This window comes from Lepeophtheirus salmonis, chromosome 6 (assembly GCF_016086655.4).
Source record: "Lepeophtheirus salmonis chromosome 6, UVic_Lsal_1.4, whole genome shotgun sequence".
In the NCBI taxonomy this organism is placed as follows: Eukaryota; Metazoa; Arthropoda; class Copepoda; order Siphonostomatoida; family Caligidae; genus Lepeophtheirus; species Lepeophtheirus salmonis.
Genome location: NC_052136.2, coordinates 2,267,161 through 2,294,745, shown reverse-complemented (window position 1 = coordinate 2,294,745; position 27,585 = coordinate 2,267,161). Strand labels below are relative to the sequence as shown.

The 27,585-nt window shown below is 31.3% G+C and overlaps 1 protein-coding gene across 1 annotated transcript; it reads right to left on the bottom strand.

The window, feature by feature from the left end:
* Positions 1–496: 496 nt before the first annotated feature.
* On the bottom strand, positions 497–22,803 carry LOC121119302 (ionotropic receptor 21a-like). The gene is made up of 15 exons (XM_071889091.1): positions 22,694–22,803; positions 20,177–20,324; positions 19,992–20,115; positions 18,388–18,531; positions 15,859–15,949; positions 11,733–11,925; positions 11,575–11,662; positions 10,102–10,254; positions 8,019–8,160; positions 5,519–5,596; positions 4,901–5,034; positions 4,734–4,840; positions 3,473–3,640; positions 2,647–2,740; positions 497–673 (listed from the first exon to the last, which is right to left on the bottom strand). Exons 1-15 carry the CDS (start codon positions 22,776–22,778, stop codon positions 530–532), a joined length of 1,893 nt encoding a protein of 630 aa, XP_071745192.1. The 5' UTR covers positions 22,779–22,803; the 3' UTR covers positions 497–529.
* Between the last annotated feature and the right edge of the window lie 4,782 nt (positions 22,804–27,585).

Sequence of the window (27,585 nt, the reverse complement as noted above, 5' to 3'; positions counted from 1 at the left end):
TTGTGTGTAATAGCATTTCAAAATTGAACGAAAACAAAAGAAAATTCGATAAATTCTTCAGTATCAAGTTGAAAAGGCAGAGCATGCTTGCATAAATAATAGTATTATTTAGGGTCCCAATATCGTTCAGAATGCAATATCAAAGCTGTGGTTTCAACAATTCCGTTCTGATAGTAAGGACGTCCAAGATGAGCTACGATCTGGTAGGTTAATCAACGAAAATGTCGATGAAATAATGTAAATTGTAGAGTTGGGCAAATATGTTATTTTATTTATTATTTTTTTATTTTAGTGTTAGAATAAAGCGAAAAACGCTGATAACTTTTTACTTAACCTATTATATGATTTATTTTTTACACACATAAAATGCTTACAATTTGCTACTACATTTATAGCTCTCCTCATTATGACATAATTAACAAAGAAAACAATAAATATCTGTTAAATAAATATGATAAATATTTTGTAAAACCCAATAAGACTATGTTTTAATTCATGCATTGAGAGAGTTTATTTAAGACAAATTGTTTTAACATAACACAATTTTTTCATACGAAAATATCATTATTCCAGATCCAATTCCAATTAAATAAACTATAAAAGCTCCTTGTAAATGATCCAAAGTTATGGGTTGCTCAATTGAAGAAGATTTGTCAACCTTTTTTTTATTATTCTGCAATGATAAAAAAAATAAGAGAACATTCACGAACCACATGGGCCCTCAGGGAAAGGAGGTAATGCCTAAAACCACATTTATATTAGTTGGAAATAATAGGGTAAGTGGGTGACGTAATTGATGGCGTCATAGGGAATAGGAAGAAATATAATTAAATTAAAGATGGCCATTTATTTTTTTTTTTTTTTTGAAAAAGAGTGAAAAAAGTCATTTTAGCACTACTGAGAAATAAATATTTCTTGGGTACATTGCAATAGCTTGCCCGTACATCATACTTTCTCTTTCTATCTCAAAATTGAAGACAGCGACAGTGAATAGTTGAAATTCAGTCCTTGCCGCCTTTTAATAATAAGGAAGTACTTTTGCTAAGTGCAACGAAGCGAGACATTCCAAAACGAAGAATATATTATTGAGTAGGAGAAAAGGATCTCGAATAAGTTTCAAGGTAGAATTAGACAATCATTGAATTTTGTACTGTTATTTTTGCTTATGTAAATTTATAGAAATTTGCGGTTTCAGGAGTTATGGATTTCATGGTATAGAAGTTTCTCTCGCCATATTATCTATTACGTTCATCCTGTACTAATACTGTAATGGTTCATGGTAGATACAAGAAACAGGCGTAGTGTTTTACTTAATTAGATGTGATCTCTTCTGTCCTCATCCCTCAGTCTACGAATAGACTCCGAGTGCCTCCCCCCGGAATAATTCCAAAGAGACAAACTCGTTACCATAATGAAATTTTCAATTTACTTTCATGACCCTCCAAATGGGGTAATTGTCAAAATATCTCGAAAAAAGAAATCCCTCTCCTCATAATCCAATAATATATTGTTCCATATGTGCCTTTCTTTTGCACCCTGTACAGAGTCCCCCGAGGACTTTTTTATTAATTTATGATATGTCAATATTTGTACAAAGGGGCATTGGCGCGTATCGAGATAATTTTTAGTTAGTAACACATTCCAACTTTCAATTATTTGTTTGAATTGAAGAATTGGACAGTTAGATTATGGCTACTGTCTTTTGGATTCTCAAGGAATAATCCTCATCGACGATATGGAAAAGGGTAAAGCTATTACAACTACATATTTTTCATCGTTATTGGACCGTTCAAAACCGAGCTCCAAGAAAAACGACAACGATTGGCCCACAAAAAAGTAATTTTCCATCACAACAATGCAACAGCTTAAACCACAGCAGTTGTGGTTGCAAAAATAATGGGAATAGGCTTCCAACTGGATGTGCTCAAAGAACTGGCAATCCTACGCACTTTCTACTTTTCTGTCATCCATCACCATAAAATGAATTTTATCAATGATTCCTGGAATAGTCCAATATGTTAAACGTCACTTTTACCTAAAGTTTTGAAACCACCTATAAACTGTTCTAATCGAAGGTCCACATAATGTTTATCCAGCTTATTTTAGTCTTTTGAGGCGTTGTGCCTTTCATAGAGTAATGTTTAAAAAGCACACAATATTCTATTTCCTTTATTTTTTGAAAATCCCTCGACTTCCTCAATTCAAACAAATACCAAACAAAAAGAAATGGACCGTTCTGGCTGAAAGTTGATGCGTGTTCTCCCCATAGTTGTAACTAAATATAATCTCAATACACGCCAGTAGCGACATTTCTCGGACTTTGCATATACTTTTCCCATGACCTTCATATGTGTTTAATAGATTTTCAAAAATTTAAAAAGAGGACATGTTCATGCAAAATAAAACAATTGTTCAACCTAATTTTATATAATAGGAATTTTCGGTAATTATGTAAAAGTATAAATAACTGTCAATTTAAAATAAAGAAGGACGAAAATCATTTTGAAAAATTTAATTTCGTGGAAAAAAAAATCGAAAATTAAATTTAAATTATTTAAAAAAATTAATTCGCAAACGTTATTAACATAAAATTAGATTTCAAATATTTAATTTCTTTGTGAAACATTATTTTATATTATTTTTTACCTTTTTCAACTTTTGCTTATTTTCAAATCTTCTTTTGATGAGAATATCATTTCTCCAAAGATTTATGAGACCTGCTTGTCGTAATTTAATCAATCTAAATATCATTAGGAATAGAAATATTAAGTGTTGTAAATTATTTTATATAGAGTATTTTTTTTAAAAACACGTTAAATCTTGCATTATTTATATCATATTTTTTTGTTAAAATTAATTACAATGCTAATGCCATAAAAACTGTTAATAAATAAGGTATATTCCTTAAGTATACTCAGATGGAAGCCAAAACTTGCAGTAGCACTTTAATCCATGTTATTTTGAATTACGACGTTTCATTACGCAACTAAATGATAGTTGCGTCAAAAATATATGTGGTTTTTTTTTTCTTATCCCAAGGCTCTAAATGTAAAAATGATGGATCAACGACAGAAAATGCTACGTGTGTGCAATTTTCTTCGTGCAGGTGTCTGAGAAGACTTCAGAGACCGTTAGCATCTCCATTCGGACTACCTACAATTTGCAGTTTTGGGTGTCTTGGTGAATAATGGGTCAAAAATATTATAATGGGTAGCCAAATCGAAAGAAAATTTAAAAAAACTAAAAGAAATGAAACTTCCATAACAAAGAGATAATTTGTTTTAAAGTAAACTTTTATAAATCAGTAGTAGCACAGGAGGGCTTAATTTTAATATATAGTCTTTCCCTGTGAAAATCGTGTCATTTTGGCTCCTGACTAAGAGTTTGAGTAGGTATTGACTCGATTACTACATCTCTATTTGTATAACAATTTAGTAACTAATAACTGGTGGAAGAAAATAAGCTAACTTACGAACTATCGAATTCTGAAAGATATGGAGAATTTTTCCTTAACACAATAGCATACTGTGATGGTATAAATTCTTCTGATGCAAGGTGAAGGTTATCCCCCTCATTTTCATCGAATGACGATGTTATTTTTAAGGACTCCAATAAATCATAATCCATAATATAGCTCCACCTGAAAGTGACGTAAACCAAAGTTTGAAATAAATATATGCAAAATACCGTTAAATCTATTATAACCAATTTTGAGTTCGGTCGATTTGATTCAAAAATAGAATGTTGTGTCAACTTGAGTCGATTAAGTTGAGTTGATAAAAAAGAAAAGAGCGGGAAAAGAGAGAAATTAATGAGCTAAGCAAGCTATTTGCTGATTTCCATATCATTCCCAGGGGCGTCTGCCACATTATATCTGGGTGGAAAATAATTTGTTTTCTAAATTTCCAAAAATTAATAAAAACTATCAAAAATTAAATTTTTTCAAAATTTAATGTCAAAAAGCAATATTTTGGAAGAAAAAAAAATCCAAATCCAAAGTTATTTTCAAAAAATTTCAAAAATCCAGAGTTGTTCAACAAAAATTATTTTTTTTTGGAATAAAAATTAAAAATCCAGAGTTGTTCAACAAAAATTGATTTTTGGAATAAAAATTCAAAAATAAAATTGCAAATATTAAATATTTCAGAGAAATTTTTTAAAAATTCTTAGTTATTTACAAAAAATTCAATTTTTTGGAAAAAAGTGTCAAAACTCTTGAGCTAATCCAAAAATTCTGAAATTAAATGTCAAATATAAAAATTAAAAAAAATCAATTCAAATATTACATTTTTCGGAGAAACATTTCAAAAATTTCTTAATTTGGAGAGGGGGCTACAGCCCCTCTAGCCCTCCCCCTGCGGATGTCCCTGATTCCCTTCCATGTATTGGTCTTGCTTTCTATTGGTTCAATCTTTTTACCATTCAATGGTCCTAAATACCAATAAGTCGGTCCTTCAATCCTATGGTTCTAGCTATCTTTATAATTTATTCACTTCTAGCTAGAATTGATGTTGAACAGAGGTTATGTTTTTTGTCCCTCTTTGTTTGTTAGTCACGAGGATTATGCTAAAATTTACGGATCCATTTTGAACAAAATTGCACAAAGCGTAAAAAAATCCAACTTTAAAATAACTTTGGAACAAATAACTCAATTTGATTTTAGGGGAAGGTTTTGCACTCTAGCGAGTGCTGATTCTAGTTTAAAAGTCCAATATTCATAGTATAAAACATACCCAGGGATATCTCTAGTAAATTCAAAGCAGTTAAACAAAGTATCACAATCAGGTCCTGTTTGAACGAATTTTTTCCATAAACTTTGATAAATTGGATATTTGGAATCCTGAAATATGTCTTTTGATATTTAATTTGTAACAAAGTTGGAAAAGTATTTAATATTTACCCGAAATTCATTCTCAAACAAGGTACCATTAAGAATCACCACGTTTAAATCACTTTTATCCAATTGTTTGAGAGTATCTATGGGAGCTTGTCGTCTTGGAAGAGTCAAATAAGATATCAGGCTTCCTCCATATGCTTTAAAATATACATTAGTTATTTTTTTTTTTATAAAAATATGTTTTAGTTTGTTTGCCACATAAGACATGTACAAAACAATTAGTAATAATAATAGGCGTTCTAAAAAGACATCTATTATTTTTCCAATGGATGGCTTTAGTAATGTGTATCTCGCGTGTTATATGTGTGATCGGTTTAGGTTGGATAGTGTTCAAAAGATTTTAAAATTGTTGTTACAAAAATTACTAAACAGTCTTGTGAATGTTTGACACAGTATTCTTTGAGCGATCATCAAAGATGGACTCACGAAAGAAAAAAATACGCCATATTTTACAGTTTTTAACAATACAATACAATTTAACAATAAACTAATAACACAAAATTCAAATCAATAATTCTCCGTAATGGAGACGGCTAGGCATAAAAACTAATTTCTTACGCAAGAAAAGTATTTTGTATAAAATTTAGTTATTTGCAATTATTGTCAAATATCAAAACTTACTTGCAGCTATACATATTGAAAATAGAAACCACGATCCAATTAAGATCCGGGATGAAGATTCTCTTGGGTGTTTGATTCCTATAAAAAATGAAATATTGCAAAATGTACTGGGCCGCCAGAAAGTCTTGGAATATAATTAATGTTGGACAATTAATTACACCTGGTGGATTGAAATGAAATTCTAAAGAATTATTTTTAAATTGGAACTTGTATATTATGTAATAGAGAACATTATTTATGAATTTGGGTCGTTTCAATTTTCCAAAAAAGCTTGTTTTGCCGTTTCAGGCTTTAATTTGATCGGCCTTCCACTTCTATAACGATCACTGATTTTTCACCATTGTTGACCTCAAGCCTGCTCCTCTAGACGGTTGTTCTGCAGACATTAAGGGTCTTCACAATATCAGAATTGCTAAATCTGGCGCGGAACAAACAAACCACTTCTTGCCTTTTTGCTTCATTTTTGTTCATATTTATTCTAGAGACTTAGTAAGTAAAGTGTTCAAAAGCCAAACAATCAGCTTTTCTTTTTTTGTAAGACAACTTTTTCATAAAGTTAACCAAAGCCTCTCAAAACGTAATTAAATTCATGTTCCAAAACTTTTTGACAACCCGGTATATAATGTCTCATCTTTTTATAAAAAAGCAATGATTTTTTCACATATACAGGGTACTCGAACATAAAAAATGGGTCAAGTATTAAAATATTGACCCCTTATTTACTGTTTGATTAATGAATTTACTTATATCAATGAAACTTTGGATAACTGTACATACGAATATGCTTTTGAACCTTCAAATTTCAATAAAACAGCCCCCTAATGTAAACATTAATGTAACCACCTATAGCAGCAATGGTGGCTTCCAGGTATCAGAAGAAGGCATGGCACCCGCTGTGGATGTAGTCCTCTGTCATGGCGTCCCGGTGCTGACTGCCATTGTCTTTTAGGGCCTCCGTGTTTGGAACACAGACACTGCAGGCCATTCTCTCCGCCCTCACAAGGCCCTTGCCATCCACTTTTTGATAGCTCTCTGGACAGTCTAGTGTGAAGCCCCGAGATCTCTTGCATGGGTCCTCATGGACCTGAGGGGATTGGTCTGGGCTGTTTTATTTCACTCCTTCGGGTACAGTTTGGTCTTTTTGACAGAGCTCTTCTTCCTCTCTAACGTTTCGGACTTTTTTTAAGAATGTCTTTATTTATATTGCTCATATTGTGCATACAGAATTAAAACAATATAAAATCTTAGGAAGAATTGTATTACTAAAAAAAAACATGAATAAGCATTATAGCTTAAAAGTAGACTACCTAACAGCAATACAAGTATTGGCAAACTAATTAATAATAACACAAATAAAATAATGTAAAACAGTTGAAATATTCCTTTATTTAAAATGTATACCTCTTCATAAAATGTTTATACATTTGGACGATCTTCTTCAATGTGGAATATTATCGGAGGGAATCAGAAATACAATATTTTGCAATATATGCAAATATTTTCACACTTAGTTAGCTTTGATGCGATGAGATCGTTGGCACTTACCAATGCAAAATGCATGCCTTGACCTTTGTGTGACGATTTTCTAGATTAAAGACCGAATAAGTTATGAAATTAAAGCTTTAATTTCCTCCATGTTATGGTTTGTCATTTGTATGTTAATCTTTAAGTATTCCCTAAAAAGGACAATCCACCAAGTGTCTGATAGATTTAACCTTCTTACAAATTATTTTCACATATCCGATGCCTCCTAACTATATGACGGTATAATCCTTATTTTCAGGTACCAGGGATGGGATGTTGATGTTTTCTTCCAGATCTCATCAGGGGAAAACAGACGTTAAATGAGTTACTGAGATGAGAACCTTCTACACTTGAACTAGCAATATTTCAGGGAAAATATTGCACTTATATATTTTATATCCTATATACTTCTTAAAATCTACATTTTAAAAACAATTTACACCATAGATTGGTGGGAATGCGTACTTCAGAGACAATTCAAAATAAACATAAAAAGAGAAAGAGCACACGCAATATTTCCCCAACATGTCAATTCTAGTATTATACTAATTAATAATACTCTCATTGCCCCTAGGGGGCAATTAAATATATATTCGTAACCAACTTAACATGCACAAAAATTGATCACCTAGTCGTCTTTTCGCTACTTGGCTTAACCTTTGATCTTTGTGTAAATTATGTCTTCAGAGAACAATAAAATGAAGCAAAAGATTGGACAGCTAAATGAGTCCCGTTCAAAGATTTTTTTTTCCCCCTACAGGCGTTGTATAAATTAACGAGGAGCAAGAACATCCCTGATTTACCACACACCCTTCCAGCCTGACAGTTATTGTTAGTCCTCTTCACAGTGAAGTTTTCCTGTGGTAAAGTTAGTACTTTGAACCTTGCGTGTATGTAGTTTATAATTATTATTAAAAAAGGTCAGTCTTTAAGTATATCTGCAAATAAAAGATAATTACATATTTAAAAAAATTACCTTGATTTATAAATGATCCTAATATATTTAGTGATGACAATGAAAACGATAAAGACTCTTCAAAATTAGACACTTTCAAAAATAGAAAATATGAAAAAAGGAATCCAAAAACCGCAATGATTAAAGAGATCCAAAGTTCAATCTAAAAAGAATATTTTATTAGATCAAAAATATTTTTTCTAAGAAAGGATCATTCCACATCAAATTGCTCCAAAAAAACAACTCAGAATTGCATGAAATTTAGTGTACAAAAAAGATAGGTTTTTCTGCAAATTCAAAATCTATTTTTAAGGAATTTTGGCTATAAAATGATTGTCTCTTCCGTGGAATTAGAATCGAATAAAAATGTAAATCAAATTCAATGCTATAAAATGAATTCAATTTGACGTGGACATAAATTTATGTATGAGGTCAAATTAAGAGTCAAAGATCACAATATAAGCTCATTGCCTTAAAAAGAGTGAATATCAAAATACAACTTTTTTAATATGTTTCTAATTTTCCAAAACATTTTCTTTGTTCAAATTGAACAACAGGTTGAGAAAATATAACTATTTGAAATAAGGTAAATTACCATATATCGAGAAATAATAATCTGACGGCAAAAAAAGATAGATTTTTTTGTATTCAGGTAAAAATCTAAATATATCATAAAATTCATGGAAACTTTTATTTTGGGTGATTTGATATGGAATGACTAGGGATAGGATATTTGTAGAGCGAAAGACGAAGGTGGAGCGAGACTTATCGTTAGTGTTGTGTCCTTATTTAGGACTGAAGACTCCAGTCCCTTCAGTTTACTCTCGGTCTGGCCCAGTTCAGTCCTACATCTAAGTCCTAAAATTAATTAAGTTCGGTCTTTCATGACGTCACTCACCTTTATTTCTTCTTTATTTTGGTCAGTTCAATAACTGACAATCCAATGAACCGATCCCAAGGACTGAACTGACCCAAATAAATAAGAACTGACAAAGCCCCACCTAAAGTATTATTGAATTAACATCAGAGACTTGCTATATATTTTTTTTGAAAGGGGATAGAAAATGAATTACTCTCCATAGAGAGAAGAGCCTTCCACATTTAGTATTGCATTAGTGCAGGCAAAATATTATAAAATTATATTTAAACATAAAATATAACAATTTTATTATACCTTTTTTTTAATACATCAAGAGTAAGGGAAAATTCTTCTTTAACCAGAGATATAATAAAAAACTTCTTTCCGGTAGATATAAAATAATAATGAAAATTAAATCCTGTGTGCTTCTAGTAGGTATACAAATAAAGAAGCGGGAAAACGTCATAACTATGTAAAAATAAACAAGGATATCATTTTTGTAATGAAATCATGAGTGGAAAGAGAGCCACACTTATGGTATTACTGAATGAAGCCCCTGTTAATATCAGCTGCCTATTATATGATTTTTATTTTTTATTTTTGGTTGGGGAAGAGAGAAAATGAATTACTGCTTCTAAGAGGAAAAGCTTCTAAATTTAAATACGAGGGTGTTCTGAAGTGTTTCCGACCTCAACGGGAAGATGACAGCACTCGTAAATAAAACTAGTCACATCTATCTAGCATTTGTTGACATTTACTCACCAAAGTAGTAGTTATGTAACGGTCGTTTGAGTGAGTTGATGTGAATGTTGTTTTTGAAAATGGACCAAATCGAACAGTCTTCAAATATATGTTGTCCAAAATGGCTGAAACTAATCGGAGTAACTGTCAACAGATGCCTAATAGATCTGACTAGCTGTTTCAACCATTTTGGACAACAAATATTTCATTTAACTTGTCTGACCACCCCCGTTGTATTAGATTACAATTAAATTAAGATATATATTTATATGATTAAGCATCTTCAAAACAATTTACATACAAGGATATTGTTATTATTTTACGCAGACCGAAAATTAGTTATTATTAGGATCTTTAGTTAACTTAAAACCAACATGATCTATTACAAAAATGAATAAAAAACAGAAATGCACCAACCTTCGTTCTGTTTATAACCTTTATACTGTATTTTTTCTCTACAAAAAAAACCCACATCCCTATGAATAGCCTAATAGAATACGTTACTTGAAATGGTTCAAACATGGACTTCCACTTTGGTACAGGGGCTGGTTTTCTTGTAATAAAAGTTGAGTGCGTATGAAAAGTTGTAAATGAGAAATCAATTACTTCTTCTCTCATGGGTGTTTGAGTAATTGAGCCGACGGTAAAATCAACCTCCTATTTCAAAAGATTTGTTTATCTATATTAATAAAGAAAAGTATATATGTATGTCCGTTAGTGTGGGGGTATCACTCATTTTTAACAACGAGCGTGTGTAGCTTTCGAAAAAAATATGCAAAGGTCAAGAGGATTACATATAAAAATAAATAAATCTGCCAATAGATGAAGTTTAGCAACAAGGAAAAAAAAGAAAGAAAATCGATGTACATGTTTATTTGGTTTTAAATCCAAAGCATTTTTTAGCTTTCATGTTACTTTTGAAGTTGGATTAGCTTAGGACATCATAGATAGTCGAAAGTCTTAGGTTGTGTCCATGTCGAGTCGTGAGTCATAACTTTCGAGTTCAAGTTCCGTATGGAGTATTTGAAATTTGACTTTATTTAAGAGATCAATTCAAAAATGAATTTTATTCTTAAGATATTTTCGTGGTCTTATCTCAAATTGACAACGACATGGAGCGTTTTTAGGGAAACTTTTTTTTTTTTTTTTTTCAAATTAAAGCTTAGAATTTCAGCTATCAAATGAGATACTTTTAAACTTTTTGAATCTATTCGTCTTGAAGCTATGGAGCTCATAATAAAAAACACCTATTTTTAATTTTAAATAAAAATAACTCGAGTTATAAGCATGATACAGATATTTTAAAAACAGTTTTAGAATTTTTTAATCTTAGGCTTTAAAATATATTAACAAAATATATCCCTAACACCAAATGCTTAAAAAAGCTTTGAATCTTAAAAATAGTCAAAAATAAAAAAAATGTATATTCTTTTTCTGAAGGCCACAAGGCTTTGATAGAAAAATTAAGGTCATATTAGGTATCAGGGGATCAAATTCTATTCAGTTGAACATAACTTGTTCTTAACCCATTTTTGCTGTTGACCAGTGCTATCTATTATGTTATCATTAAATGATTAATTACGTACAAAAAAAAAGTATCAAGGTCTTTGATTATGTAAGCAATTTGAGTCAGAACTCTCGAATGCAAGTCCCCACCTCTGAAAAACACTTTGCAAAAATGGAAAAAAATAACTTTTTCTTTAAAGGTAATTTTAAAAATAGAAAAAAATATTTCTTCTAAAAAAAAAAAGTCAACAAATGAAATATGGAAATACATTTTTTAAAAGGCTAAAGAAGGCTTGCCTTTTCTTACAAAATTATGGTCTTTCTAACAATAAAATTATTATTTTATTATTTTTTTCCCCTACCAAAAAAAGGCCTATTAAAAAATTATTAATCTTTTTCTAGGCCTTACTCACACTAAAACCAGCCCTACTCCTGATAAATAACGTTTAAATATGATGACGTAATTCAGACCTGTCTTTGTGTCATGCCAATCATTCCATTAAATGCATTACTTGTTGCATTCCTGGATCCATATTTTCCATCCACAGAATCCCGATAACTACATCAAAAAATAGGTAAATTGAGTTAATTACATATATTATACATATATCCAATTTAATTATGTTTACGTAATTGTATAGTTTAAGAGCTCTCCAATGGCTGAAATTATTTTATGATCAATTCCATCGTACTTTTGTTCATTCGTGACGGAATCCGTAGTTCTAAAAATGTATGGAAAGGTTTCCAAGAAGGCGCTTTTCAAAACTTTTCCGTTCAAGTTTTTAAATTTGTTGGGAAATGGATTTACAGATGGATAAAAATCTGTGAATAAATGAATGACTACTTTGTCTTGATTTATTAAAAACAGTGGCGTTTCTAGCTTTCATCATTTGTGGGGCTTAGCTCCAGAAATTATGAACGCCGTTATATAATTGATTATATATATTAATACTAGCAGAGGGTGTCCCTGTTGTAGGGTTGAATAAGGGGGAGTAAAAAGCAAAGAATCAAAGTAGAAGAAAAGAGACAGAGAGAGGGATGTAGAAAGAGACAGTGGGAGAAAAGAAAAGGGAAGAGACGTAGATATGTATAAGAAAGAAGGTAAAGAAGGTTTTTTCGGTATAAAAACAGCCTTTTAATGACCTTGGAGGCCGAAAAAAATATCATAGGAACATGTTTGATTATTTTATACGTCTACTTCCTAAATTTCAAACTGATCTGTTTGACCACTTTAGATTCCATGTGTGATAACACCAAAAAAAAACAGACATATAAGTATCCTATATATATAAAAAATCAAATTTTGAGGGGCTTCAGAAACTTTTATGGGCTCAAGACCCCCTAAAAAGGCTAACGACGAACACTGATTATTAGCACGTACTTAGCGGTAGTAGAAAAAGTAGAGAGACCTGTCTCTAAGTAGTCATTAAAATACTCATACTTGATCAGGATGATACATACAAAATTTTGTTCTATAAACTTTTTCTTTACTATAATAATGCACATTAACTATGAATCTGGCCACTATCGGCCTCAATGGCAGCCTCCAACCCTCTCCAGAACCCCTTCCACACATTGCCAACGTAGTCTTTTTTCATGATCCTCCACTGCTGGTTAACGCAGATCTTTAGGGCATTAATATTCGGGTAACGGACTTTGCAGGCCTTCTTCTCAATTTGCCACCAAATTGAGTAATCCACTCGATTCCAATCTTGGCTTTGAGGGGGCCAAGGTTCTCAGACCAGAAGTTCATGTTGCTACAAATCAACTCTTGTACAATATTAGCATCATGTGCCGGAGCCTTGGTGATCTATGGGGCCACATCTTCCTTCAAAATCATTAAGGCTGTGGGTAACTGGTATTCTACAGGAAACCAAATTGGAGGCCTTTTTCTCCAGTTGATTCCACAACCCCCAACATCATCACAGAGGCCAAATGATTTTTTTTGGTGACTGTCCATATCCTTTTGTCAACCTTTCCAAAGCTTACCACCTGATTATTTTTCTTGTTGTAGACGGGATCCACGGTAAAGGTTTTTTTCATCAGGGGAAAAAAATCCCCGGTATCTGTTGTGCTTCAGATCATTCAAGAGTTGTTGACAGTGCTGAAGACAGAGTTCGTTTTGACGTAAAGACATTATTGGTCTCTCAATTCTTCTAAGCGACCTTCTTCCAGCCTTTCGGATGGTCTTCCCTACCGTACACCGATACACCTTCTTCTTCTTGATGTACACTGACATCTTCATCGTTGGGTTGACGTTAAACGCCGCCATAATTTCTTCAGGCTTCACTTTGGTGGGTCTTCCACTCTTGTGTTTGTCCTGAAGGTTGTTTCCGTCAGCCAAACAATTTCTGACCAGACCTACTGTGGCCTAACTGACGTTTAATTCCTTCATGATGTCCGAGATGGTCCTCCCGGCGCAGATTAAACTGCACATGATGCATCTTTTGCCATCATCGCGACATATACATAATTTTTTCTTTACAACGTGTACATCAATCTAAGGCTCAGAATCTAAGCTATTCAAAAATAATCGGAACTTTACACCTATTAACAACTGTACTTTGAGAAGGTCTCATTACTTTTTCTAAAGCCTGTAAATCATTGTATAGTCAAAGGTACAAAGAGCATCAAATAAATTAATTGTTTAATAAAATCAAGATGATTTTCAGTACACATACAGATAATGTTATTTTTTTTTTTTTTTTTTTTTTTTTTTTTGCTTCAAATTGTATTCTACAAAGATGTTTAGCCTAGGTAAAGATAATAATATGCAATAAGATGAAGGTCTTAGAGTGCTTGCACATATATTATTGTTATTTAAGCTTTTTTAGGGTATGACTCAAATTTTATGTCAAAATAAGACACTAAATCGTAGTTATACCCTAAAAATTTGTTCTTTAAAATTAGGATTTAAATACCAACCCTATAAAGGTGGAAAGTTTTAATGGTCATGTCCATCTTATACCCCTTAAATAACAATAATATATTTGCAGGCACTCCAAGACCTTCATTTTGTTGCATATAATTATCTTTATCTAGGCTAAACATCTTTGTAGAATACAATTTGACGCAAAAAAAAAAATAGCATTATCTCTATGTGTACTGAAAATCATTTAGATACAAATATTTTAGTATTTGAAAAATTTATTAGTTATTACTTCATCTTAATTACAATCAATAAAAAATGTATTTAACCACAAAAAATAAAGCAAAATAAACGTGCTTACTTAGAAGCTAATATGTTTTTTTATTTTTTCTTCAAAATGCTTTATATCCTAATGAAAGTGTTTTTGTTGATTCTGTATCCTGTTCTGAACTAGATATATTTAAATTTATAGACTGAAAAATGACACTCTTCTTTAGAACCTTATAACTTCATGATAATACATAGTAATGAGAAATATCATATCATTATATCTAAATACTGCATATGCACTAAGAATTGTGACCATATAAATTATAAGAAGAAGGATCTCTGACTCATGTGGGGAAAAAGCTGGGAAATTACAATAACAGACTTCCAGTATAAAGAATTCCACAGCTCAGCGCGTCATATAAAAAAGAAAGAAAGGATAATTACATATCAGGGCCGTCCACAGGTGGTGAGCTAGAGGTGTAGTAGCCCCCCCCCCACATTTGCTTTTTACTAGAAAATTTACAATTGTTGTTTTTTTTCAAAAATTTCATATTCAATATTTTTTGAATTTTTTTTCCAAAAAATTTAATTTTTGTAATTTTTTTTCGAAAAAAATTATCAGCAGCTGTAGAGTTTTGAAATTCTTTAAGAAAAGCTGGGGATGTTCGAAGTTGTTTTCCAAAAAATTTAAATTTTTTGAGAATGTCTTGAAAATATTTTCCGAGATATAAGTTTTTAGAGAATTGATTTGGATTTTTGAAATTGTCTTCCTAAAATTTTAATTTTTTGTATATTGTTGTGGGTTATACAATTTTTTTTCAAAATATTAAATATGAGAAAATTCGTTTTTGATTTATTTTCAAAAAAAAATTACTAAAACCAATCACCCCTTAATTTATAATTCTGCAGACGGCCCTGTATATATATTTATAATTAAAACCAATTTTTATGTTTGTGTGTCTATTTGTCGACGCCTAATAAGTCCTAGTAATACCAGATAATCTTGCTACTATTCAAGGGATTTTAAATACAAGGTCAGACCATCATTTCATTGGGCTTGCTGGAAATTTCAATTTGATGTATGGTACAGACTGAGGGGTAAGAGAGGTAGATTTTGACAAAAAAACGCAATCAATCATAGTCTATCAAATCACTAGCGCTCAAAATTTTAATTTGATGTATCGTAATTACTACTGGGCAAGAAAGACAGATTTTGACACAAATACGCAACCACACATACACTATGGCGTCACTATTAAAAAGTGTGGAGGAAGTCAGACATCAGTCGTACACGCGTGCAGGCATAACCTCGTATTTATATTAACCTTTCTAGTATAATAATAATTAGATTAAGAATACAAATTTCTTTCAGACTCAATTTTGAAAAAACATATTCCATTTTGTTTTTTTGTTGATGGACCAGATTTGTGTTTTTAGAGGATTCATACATTTAAAGATATTTAAATTTGAAATGTTTTGTTTCACTAATTTTTTAAAGGTTTTATAGCAATTTTTGCTTTAAAAAAAACTATAAATAACTTCCATTAAATTAGAGTACCAAAATGCATAAAAAAAATTAATCTCATTGTAAATATTAGAGTAAAAATTTTACAAACTTTTTAATCGTTTAATCCAACTGAATTTACTCTTCAATATAGGATTGTTGTTTTGCCCTCCATACGGCTCAATTTGGTGTATATTTATAACCTAGAATAAAATAAAAATTTATAAATTGCTTATTTAAAAAGTAGATTAGGTAATTAACCATCCATTACTCCCTGAGGTATTTTCACCTCAATAACTGATATGTCCTTATAATACCGGATTTAATGAAAAAATTTAAACACTTATAAATTTGATTGTTGTGAAGTTCATGTGAGTCTTATCTTGAAACTTTATAAAAAGTAAGTAAAAAAGACATATAAGCAAATATTTTGTTCTTAAAAAAGTCACATCAAAAATGTCTGAAGAAAGGGACAAAACAATCCGCATAGAATCCTTTATCCAGTCGGAAAGGTCTCCGTGAGTCGTATAAAAACAACTAGAAAGACGGTTTGCAATGTCAATAAGTGGATGAAAGCAGATAAAGCCATGGATATTGGTTAGATATTCTGACTCCGGTAGGAAGCCTAAATTGGACATCAATTTAATTAGGGAGGTATAAATGTGACATACACAGATATTCGCTTTTAATATATAGATTTATATAAAAATTATCAACTCCAATGTGTTTATTTTAGTGATAGGACGATTAATCAGAATCGAGAAATGGAGAATCCTGTGTTCAGCATCGGGAAAAGGATGTTTAATTTTCGATTACGATTCTTAGTTACTTTTGTTTATTACACGTATTTAACTATTTATTACTTTTCTAAGTGCTGAAAAAAAAAAAATAATAATTATCCGTCAAGATATAAAAAACAATCTTGTGAGTTGATTACTTGAGTCTTATAATTTTATCAATATTGTAATAAAATAATTTATGATAAAAAATGCTCAAAAACTGAGAACAAACAAATTGAATAGAAGCTAAACGTGACTAAAAGTGTTATAAACACATACGGTGAGTGCATATGTTGTTATATTAGGGGAATAAGTTTTGTATAGGGATCTGAGAAAGCTCGCCTTTGAAAAATTTGCCCTTGGAAAGTTTGCCGTGGCATTACTATCCCTTAGGAAAAAGCTGTCGGGCCTAATTGTCTTCGTTCATTTAATGTAAAGATTATTAACATTAAATAAAGGAAGGTGATTTATTTTATCCATCGTAATTGTTAGAAATTTATAGCAAAATTGTAATTTTTTAACTATTATTGAAATTATGAAAGCATTGGAATCAGCACCAGGATTTTTTTAATAGCCTTTTATATAAATTACTAATACGATGCAACAGCATTTTTGCCCATCCCCTAAAAACGCAATTTATTTCAGCCGTACAAAACGAAAAACACCATTACAATTTTCAATTGTAATATATTACCCCAAGTTTTTAGAGTATAATTGCGACTCAAAGCTAGATTTCGAAGTGAAATAACTAAATACATAAATATTAAAAGGAAAAACTAGTGATGTGTTACGAGCAAAACTCGTAAATTGCTTCTCAATTTTTATTAAGTAAACAAAAAAAAGAGACCAAAAACTCGACTAATGTGTCCAAAATTTGAGGATTTACTCGTAACTTGTTGAAAGTCATATGTTGTTCTACTTCTTGTTTTTCGAATATAAACATTTTATTTTTTTGGCTCAAAAAGTTTATCATCCAAAAGAGGAAAGCAAGCTTTTTCATACGACTTCGATAAGAATGTAAATAAATCTTAATATTACTAATTGGAGAAGGGAAACACATTTTTTTAATGACAAATTTTCAATAATTCAGTCATAAAATATGATTTTTTGACTCAAAAATTTGTTAGCATGGAAAAAGTGTTAGGTAGTGACAGGGGCGTCCGCAAGGGATGGACTGGAGGGACTTTAGCCCCCCTAAATGAATGAATTGCTGCTGTCTGTATCCCTCCAAAAATATCAGTTACTCAAAAATTGTCAGCTTTGTACTCATAAAAGTAATGAGTATTCAAACAAGTAACGAATATTCCAGCCAGTAACGAGTTTAGTTCAAATTACTGGGGTGGTTTTTTATAAGCTCGAAAATAATCCAGCAGCAAAATTACGATCGTGGGATATCACTTGTAATTCTTATTAATAAAAATATTTCAGCATTCCAAAATCAATTATTTATTTTGTTAATATTTTCTGTTCGTACCAACCTTTAAAAGACAGCTGTTAAAATATCATGACAATCTCTTCTTTAGTTTGTGAGTTATTGTACTAAGTGTGACGCTACTTTTTTTTATTTCGAAAAGAATGGATCAAAAACATTTTTGTGTTTTAACCTTAGAGTGCTTCTTGATGGGAAAAATACTATTCAAGTTCAGCAATGGCTTGAAAAGTGTTCTGGAGACTTCACTCCATAAAGTAAATAATAATTTTGAACAAAAAAAAAGTATTGTCTTTTTTTAAGGCCGGGACTTTTCAAGCCATGTGTTACTTATTAAAGTAGTTTGGAAGTCTAAAGATTGCAAATAGACACAGAAGTTGCCAAATAACTATATGTAAATAATTATAAAATGATAAGGAAAAAATTAACAAACACTTGAATTGATTTCATCCAGTAATATAATGATCAAATCCATTACATCGTTGATTTTAGATGCTTGCCCCACTTCTTTTATTGACTCTCTGTCGGTGATGACTATGTATTTGTGGCCTCTATTACACCATTCCTTATCCCAAATCTATGAATATATTTGTGAAAATAAATACACTTTTTATTAGACTCAGGCTTGAGATGTTCAGAGTTTTTAGTTCAGTTACTCTTTTTTTTAATTTATTTCCTTTCATTTAAAAAAAAACGCGATCCCATGATCATTTTTTCTCAAATTTAGTTAGCTAAAAAAAACCTTAATGACGTCACTTTATTATTTTTCTTCGCAAAGTATGTATTTTCTTCTTCTCTTTGTGTAGCTGAGTATAAAGTAGTTTTTAGTGATGATTCGGTCTATATTTAGGACCGACGACCTTGGTGCAGTCCAGCCCACTTGTTCGCCCATAAAGAAGGTAAAATCAATATCTAGTGACGTCAATGAGGGTGTTTTTCCTCTTTTTAATTATTCCGTTATATAATGGAATAAACTATATAACAATGTAACAGTATAATACGTTCGTATTAAATGTATTATAATCAAAAAGTTAATATTTTTTGCAAGAGATGTGCAATAATCTTAATAAATATTTAATACATCTTATTTGCCTTATTAAATCATCGATTTTTTTATGAAAAAATCAATGATCGACAGTTATGAACCGGTCTTAAGGACCGGTTGTAAGTACTGACGGTCGTAAGACCGATAGGACCGGTCCTAAGACTAAACCAGGCCGAATAAATAAGGATCGATAAAATATTGGTAGTGTTGAATTAGTCCTAGGATTACATAACCAATCAGTTTCTTTATTCCTCCCCTTTCATGTCTTTATTTTTTCGGATCGGCCCGGTCTTGTTCTCCATTCATCAGTCCTAAGGACCGATTAGTCAGTCTTTCAGTTCTACATATCTCTTTATTTTCTTCACTCCTAGCTAGGATTGAAGAAAATAAAAACGAAGAAAATAATTAATGATAGCTAGCTAGAACGTAAAACACTTTGAGTATTATCCATTCCATTCACACAGCTCTCAGGTATGTTGTCTCTTTGAAAGAAGTTATGATAAAACTTCAAGAGCTGAAATGCCGTATTTACCAACTACGTCATTTAAGCTGTTGTAGATACCATAAAAGACCTATAACGACTAGTCTTAGAACTGACAAAATTAACTCCAGACTTTTTAATGTTTTTTTTAGACCAATCCAACACTAGTACTGAGGCATTCATGATAGTGGTATGTTGAATGTAAATGTTAATCGAGTCGTTAGAAAAGGAAAACAAAAGATCGACTCTTTTTTTTTTTTTTAGTGGCTTTGAATCCTATAGAGAGAAAGTTTTTGTTTTATTGAGGAGCTTGTTGTTTTAAGTTGATTATCTTTTTAGAACTTGGTTTTGTACTGGAGTTTAGGAAGTCTTTAAATAATAATAATAAATAGGAGCAAAGACTTTTACTCTCAACGCTCAAAAAAGAATTCAAAACCTGAACAGCACTCATTTCCCGCTTTCATTTATCTAAGCCTGATTAGACTTAATTAAAAATGATATATTTTCTTACGTCATCAATATAAGGAATCAAGTTATTTGCAGCGCCCACAACAACTTGAATAAGACATCTATTCATTTGAAGACTCTTTGTTGAGCTTCTCCAATGACTGAGGGATGTGGTTATGAGAGTCATTCTATAAATAATAACGTTAAGGAACTCAAATAAACTTTTAAATACTTAATATTATGCTTTACTTATTGTTTTCTTGTATTTTTGTAACAAGATCCAGAAAGTTTAGGTTCTCGAAGGAATTAAATTCAGAGAAAATCAGAGAGCAGTTATTTGATGTATTTTCAATTATCTTATCGATGATTTCGCTGTATTGACTTTCCATTGATGAATCTACAAATTATAAGAAGAGTAAGAACTGTTTATCTTTACTTTATATTTTGTTATTCCCCTTAACTATCATAATACCCTCAACTAAAAGACTAATTCCTAATATACATGAAGAAAATAAACTCATGTAGAAGTGAGATACCCTCTAGTCTGTATAAAGATTTGTTCAAACTAAATGTAGGATCATTTAAGAAGCATTATAATTACTCGACGTTACCTTAATACTTGACTTGAGTTCTAAATCAAAGACTCAAAACTTTAATTAGAGTTGAAATCCAAGATGTTACTTAACTTGAGAACAATTTTTAAACAATTTTTTTTTTAAAGTACCTTTTATCAGCGAAAAAAAACAACTAAATTGGAGTCTGAAGAAATATGTAAAAAAATAATAACGACCAATTATGTTAACCATGGAGGATTTTTTTCTATGCGGGGTTAATAATTTTGAATTACTTTTTTTTGACAGACTTATTTTTGAATAACCTAATTTTTAGAAAAAAATTAGGTATTTTAAGACAAGACATTTTTGAATCACCTAATTTTTAGAAAAAAATTACTTATTTTAAGACAAGACATTTTTGGATAACATTTTTAAGGGAAATTTCAATGGAAATGCAATTTTTCTTACTGATATCCATATTTTCCGACTGAACTATACATGAGGGCGCCCCATAACTTCTTACCGTGCCAACAGCGCTGGTTTTGTCAATTAATTTTGATTTAATAGAAGCCTTAAGGATCAACGTAAGTTATAACAAAAAATATATATGCTTTAAAAAGCTTTAAATTAGTTTTTAAAAAAAACCCGGAAGAATTAACAGAAATGGATTGTAAAAATATTGAAGGCTTTGATGTTAAATGTCGAGTTACAGAAATGATTGCGCTTGCAATCATTTGTGTAACTCAACATTTAGCAAAAGAGGGGAACTCCAAGTTATTGAAAGGATGGCCCCGAGCTGTCACAAAGATTTCCCAAATTAACTAATAATTTCATTGTTTCCTGAGATGACATTTTTATATTCCCCTATATCAGGGGCGTCCAACCCTTGACCCGGGTCTGTATTGCAGCTTGCTTAATTTTAAGTGCGGCCCACTACTCATTATCACTTCAAGCAGTATTTTTAAGCAAAATTGTTTCAATATCATCAAAACGCGTAGAACGAGCATAATACGTACAAACATTATATAATATTTTACGTCATCTTTATTTTTGGAGGAGAGAGGAACTGTAGCTCTCCCTCTCATAAAGGAGTTTTTGAAAAATTATCGCACGGGGGGGTCTGGAAGGGAATTAATGAGAAAAAATTGGGAACTTCATTTTATGCGTTAGAGCAAAATATTATTTTTTCAAATAATTCAAAAACCAAGCCCCTCTTAAAATTAATATATCTAATCCTGTGCACGCTCCTGAGCAGGGTAACCAGATTAGCTACTTTTTTGAAGCATTTTGACCTTGAAAAATTGGATTTGAACTTTTTTTATATTTGTCCTAAATTTTAAATAAATATATATCTAATAGTTTTGTTTTATGAAGCAAATTTACATTAAATTTAATTTAATAGGCTAAATGGCCCATTAAAATATTTAAAGTGGAAAATGGGGCACATTATATTAAAAGTCTGGAGATCCCTTGATCATATGATATATCAAAATATTTTTGGAGCTATTTTTATTTATAAATTATTAAAACATATTTATATAATTCATAAATAAACAACTAGTAGTGGAGTGGCAAGGGGCTTATGGCCACGGCTGATAAATAATATTTTAAGATATGTCCATTTAATATACACATACATATGCAAATATCTTGTTTTTATTATATTTCTGTCCCTAAAATGTATTAAAAATACGAATTTAAATCCTTATATATTTTAAAAATTAACTGTTACTGTTAACTGGAAAGAATAAGACATTTTCCTCTAACTATCCTACTTTTCTTGTCCGTAATCAATCAACAACATAAAAAAACTAGCAATCTAGCCATTTTTAAGGGTTTTTATTACATACTACTTTAATTTAATTCAAATATCAATGCCATCAAGTTGATATTATTGCAGATTTTAAGCCTTTGTTTAATTCTTTAACCCATTTGATTAAGTTTTATTGTATATATGCCCATTTTATATAATAAAAATATGAATTTTTGAGCTCCCAAGATGGCCTTTCCTTCCAATATTATATAATTTATGTATGACGTAAGTGAAAAATGTTTTGTTGCATTATAATCAAAAAAGGAATATTTTTGCCATGATGTGTGCAATACTTTAGTTGATTGGGGGTACCCTCCAAGTGAGGGCCCCATAGTTACGGCACTCTTAGTTATATAGGCACTAACTCTCACCCCTAATAAATATTTTTGAAGTACTTACTGTCGTTGTAAATTTTTTGGCTATGTACCAAGTTTACTTTTGAGATGATTAATAACTTCATCAAAGTAGTAATCAAATTCACCATTTTCCAAGAAAATGAAGGGAGGATGTTATTCTTCAAAATCAAAAGATAAATTGATTTCATGTTATATTTTTACATTTTCACTATAATTGTCTTTTCGTTATTTTAAGGACATTTGAATATATAAATAATTTAATGAAACAGAGAATGATTAAATATTATTGCGTGGAATATAGTGAGTGTTAATGAAATTCAATAATTAAGTTAATCAAATGCTTAAGGAAATGAAAGCACATCCTGTCGTAACCTTTATTTTCTTTTATACCTTAAAGGGCCCACAATTAGTTGGTAGCCGCCAACTATAGAACTATTATTCAATCATTGTTGGAACTTGTATACAACTAAACAAGAGCTAATGCAAATACAACCAATCCAGTTTGAAAACACTGATAAGGGGCGGGAAAAACAACAACAAAAAATAACCTGACGACAAAATATCGTGTACACTTTCGTATTAGTGATGTAATACCGTGAAATCACACTATCTACATTAGTAAAGAAAGGTGCCTATGTTTGTTTAATTGTCTGAGGAGACTCCTTTTTAAGGTGAGTTGATCATATTAAAAAAGAAAAGGGAATGCATTTAGAATAAATATGACTTTAGATGAGGCTTCACAAGCTTAGTGCTTCATATTAAAAAAGAAAAGAAAAACGGAATATATATATAATAAATGTGACTTCAAGCGAGGTTTAGTAACGACCGTGTCTAGCTAAAGCTCAGTGCATCATATTAAAAAAGAAAAGAAAAGAAGAGTACATACCAGCTTGAAATTTGAAACTTTAAGAAAACTAGAAATGTCCCTAAAGCCCCTGCTGCTTTTTGATTTTTTGAAATCAAACGAGAAATGTCATGGCAGGGAGATTGAAGGCTTGATACATCAACACTTCTTCGTGCGGGTCACACTCCAACAGAGGTGACAATCACCGTATTGAACGTTATGTCAGCTTCAAGGAAATCAATGAGGACCTCTGAACAATGACCACCACCAAATATCCAGCATAAGCCATGGTGCTAGACATTGTTGGCTCGAACGGCATTGTGGCACACCTGATATAGCTCCTGGAGGGTTACAAACTCACGGCAGCCATGTACATGGACATTTTTAAGACCAACCTGCTCCCCTTGGTTCAACCAAATTCCCCATACAGCAACGTTGTCTATTGGGAAGATGGGGCCCCCGCTCACACTGCAAAAATTACTCAGACCTTCCTAACTAATAACATTGATTTCTGGAACAAGAGAATGTGGCCGCCATACAGTCCAGATGTCAATCCGCTCGACTTGACTTTCTGGCCGAATATCGATAAGAGGGCTTGTAGCATCTGTGAACCGAAGATTGAAGCCATGAGGTCCTCTGTCGACGAGGAGTGGTCTGCCATGAATCCAAACTTCATTCATAATACATGTAACTCTTTTTTAAGAGGCTTGTCGCCATCGATAAGTCCAATTGTAGCCGAATAGAATAAATCAATTTAATATGGGCTATGTATCAGAAAAATATTAATCAAGGTTTGTGTTTCATGCATATATATATATATATTCAAGACCAATAGGCATACCTTGACTTCAAATTATGACAAACAAACAAACATTCTATGGGGTAATTTCATGTCAAATCAACGGAAATAAATAAAAAAACCTGACCCTCTCAGATTTGTTTGATTTTTGAACACAAACTCAAATTCATCTGTAAATTAAGTGTGCCAAATTTCAGCACATAATTCTGAGTCATTTCTAAGATATAGATACTCGTCTACGACCCAATTTTTTAACGTCACTCTAATGTCTTTTGACCGGACGCTACTTTTGATTGTATTTTTGTTGATGCAAAAGAGCTAACCCCTTGAAATTTGGTATTTAACTCTTTTGAAATGTGATGATTCCAAAAATAAAGTCAAAATTAGAATATTTATAATTCTTATGATCTCAATTTTGATTTTAAAAAAAATCTGAAATACACTTGCAAGTACTTGATCAACAATAAAAAAAAAATGCCCAATATGAGCCTTTGGAAACATATTTTTCATTCATAGGGGTATCACTATGCCCAAAGTGGTGTTGGCTTTTTTATCATAGCTCCAAGGGTGGGATCTCACTGTTAGGTTACTTTTCTCTAGAAATTTGGTCAATTTTACTTACGTTTTTATATCTTCTAATTACTTTATGATTTATATAAACTGAAAAATGAAAACTGAACTAGAGGAATTCATAATATTGATTAGAAGTTGACAAATTTTTAAAAATATATGAGAATTTTAGAGTATGTCACACTTACATATTAAGTTGAACATGACGTTAAAATAGTTTGTTAATTCTGTTTTTAGACTTGTAACCGTTGTCGTTTCGCTTTCACTATTACTATTATCACAATGGCGTCGATAGTCCCTTTTTAATTTTTGAAAAAAATTCTGAAAAATTTAATATTAAAAAGAAAATTCAAATATTGAATTTTTTCGGAGAAAAATTTCAAAAATCTAGAACTAATCACAAAAAATTAATTTTTTCGAAAAAAATTTGTAAAATTAAATATAAAAGATAAAAATTTTTTGGAAAAATATCTCAAATATAAAAAGTTTTGGAAAAATATTTCGAATATTAAATTTTTCCGTAACAAATTTTAAAAATCTATAGCTATTGACAAAAAATTCAATTTTTTGTAAAAAAAATTCAAATATTAAATCCTTGGCTTTAAGTTAATTGCGCTAGCCGGAGAAACACCATAGTCAAATTAGCTGCGTAGGACACAACCCACTGTCCATAAAGAAGACACAAAAATCTAAAAGCTATTGACAAAATATTAAATTTGTTAGAAAAAAATTTCAAGTATTAAATTTTCTGTAGAAAAATTCAAAAATCTATAGCTATTAACAAACAATTAAATTGTTTGAAAAAAAATTTCAAAAATCCAGACTTGTCCACAAAAAAATGAAATGTTTTGGAGAATAAATTCTAAAATTAAATTTCAAATATATAATTTTTATTCAATATGTTCTCCTTCACAAGCAATAACAGCTTTGACGCGGCGGCAAACATATTGGCAGGTCTTCACGATAAAGCCCGTGTCCATGGTGTACCACGTCGTCATGATGGCAGCTCAGAGTGATCTAAATTTGGATGAGAGCTACAGTAAGCATTCTTCTCCAAGACGCCCCAAACTGCGAAATCCAGGAGGATGATATAGAGACAGGTCAGAAGTCAGTCATATTGTGGCTGCAGAAGTTTTTATTCTTCTTGGCTGTAAGAGGATGTAATGGGCTTGATATTGTAGGCAGTTCGGATGGAAATGCCAAGGGTCTCTGCAACCCTCTCACGACTAGCACCCTTTTTGTTGCTCCGAAATTTTGACACTTTTAGATATGGGATAAAAACAAAACTTGTTTATTTTTGGTTTTGCTGTCGTTTGGTTGCGTAATAAAATCGTTTAACTAAAAAAACGTCGATAAAATCACACACCATTTGCAAATAACCAGACTAGGAAATGTTCGTGTATGAAAAGGTATTTCAGTTTACCCATTCATTTCTTAATTTTATTGCTAAATATTTCGTTAAATTCTGAATATCATTAAAGACTCGATCGTGAATTTAGTGTAAAATCAACCAAATTTAAGGGGATGCTTATAATTTGCTACTAATTTTAGAGTTAATCTTATAAAAAATTCGCAAAGTGCACAAATATGATAATAGCAACAATAACAACATATATTTTAATAATATATCAACCCTTCCTGATGTTCCAATTAATGAAAGACAAGTCCACATGAAATAACTACGAGAAAATATTTCATGACAAAATCTTAATAATATTTAATTTATCTTCATTTAAATGTCACTGATAACATCAAATTAAAATCGGAAAAATACTATGATAAGCACCTTTTGCATGGGAATAATCATAAAGATAAACTGCTTTTTGTAGAAAACAAATGAATTGTTAGTTCAAAGCGTTCCGTTATTACTAGACGTAGGATTTTTGGGCTGTTTTTTAGCCAAATGAGCAGAAAAAGAGCGCTAAAATTTGAAAAATGAGTACCCCAATATCAAAATTGAGCAATTTGTAATTTTAAAAAGAATTCAGTTTTATATGATGAATGTAAATTTATTAGTGATACACTGGGTAGGGCAGCAAAACGTGGACTCGAGAGTTGGATTTAGAAATACATCAATAATTTTATATTTTCAATAATGGGCAAAAAAAAATAATGTTAACAAAACATGTATAAAAGGTTTTTGAAAAACTTATTTCACTCAATATGGTCACATCCTATGCACGTCGCCTGAAGGCCATGCAGGAATTGATGACAAACTCCTTTGACAAGATGCCCCGTGCAGCCACTATAGAGGACTTCAGTGAGTCCGCATTTGGGTGTGAGGTCCGGTTGGCTTCCCTCTCCAAAGTTCTCCATATAGAAAAATTCAGTGGGTTCAAAACTGTTGAGGAAGAGGATCATATCACTTTGGATCAGAATCGAGCCATGTTACTTGAGTAGAACTTTTGGCATGTGTGAGAGAGGGAGCCGTCCTGGGAGGCACAGTGAAGTTTTTTGCGAGGCGATTCATGGACTTAGTAGGATCCTCCGTTTTATTTTTCTTTAAACTTTACAAGAACTTCGTATCCCTCTTTAAATAATTCCCTTCTCTTCCTGAAAGAGGTGTTCTCCATTTTTTTGATCTTGGCCAACTTAAAAACCAGGCTCCTAGAACACTTAACAATGTCCGTAATCTTCATCACATCAACTCCAGCATCTAGGAAATCTGAGATACGCTGCCTTTTTGCTTATTGCTCGCTCACGATGATGAAACGACTAAATG

What these genes read in the sequence shown, in the direction of transcription:
- LOC121119302 (XM_071889091.1), bottom strand. Translation starts at nt 22,778, where the DNA reads ATGGTGAATTTGATTACTACTTTGATGAAGTTATTAATCATCTCAAAA. An exon ending in TGTTTGAGAATGAATTTCGG is followed by an intron (nt 4,841 to 4,900) that starts GTAAATATTAAA and finishes GACATATTTCAG; the next exon opens with GATTCCAAATATCCAATTTA. An exon ending in CTTTCAGAATTCGATAGTTC is followed by an intron (nt 2,741 to 3,472) that starts GTAAGTTAGCTT and finishes AATGATATTTAG; the next exon opens with ATTGATTAAATTACGACAAG.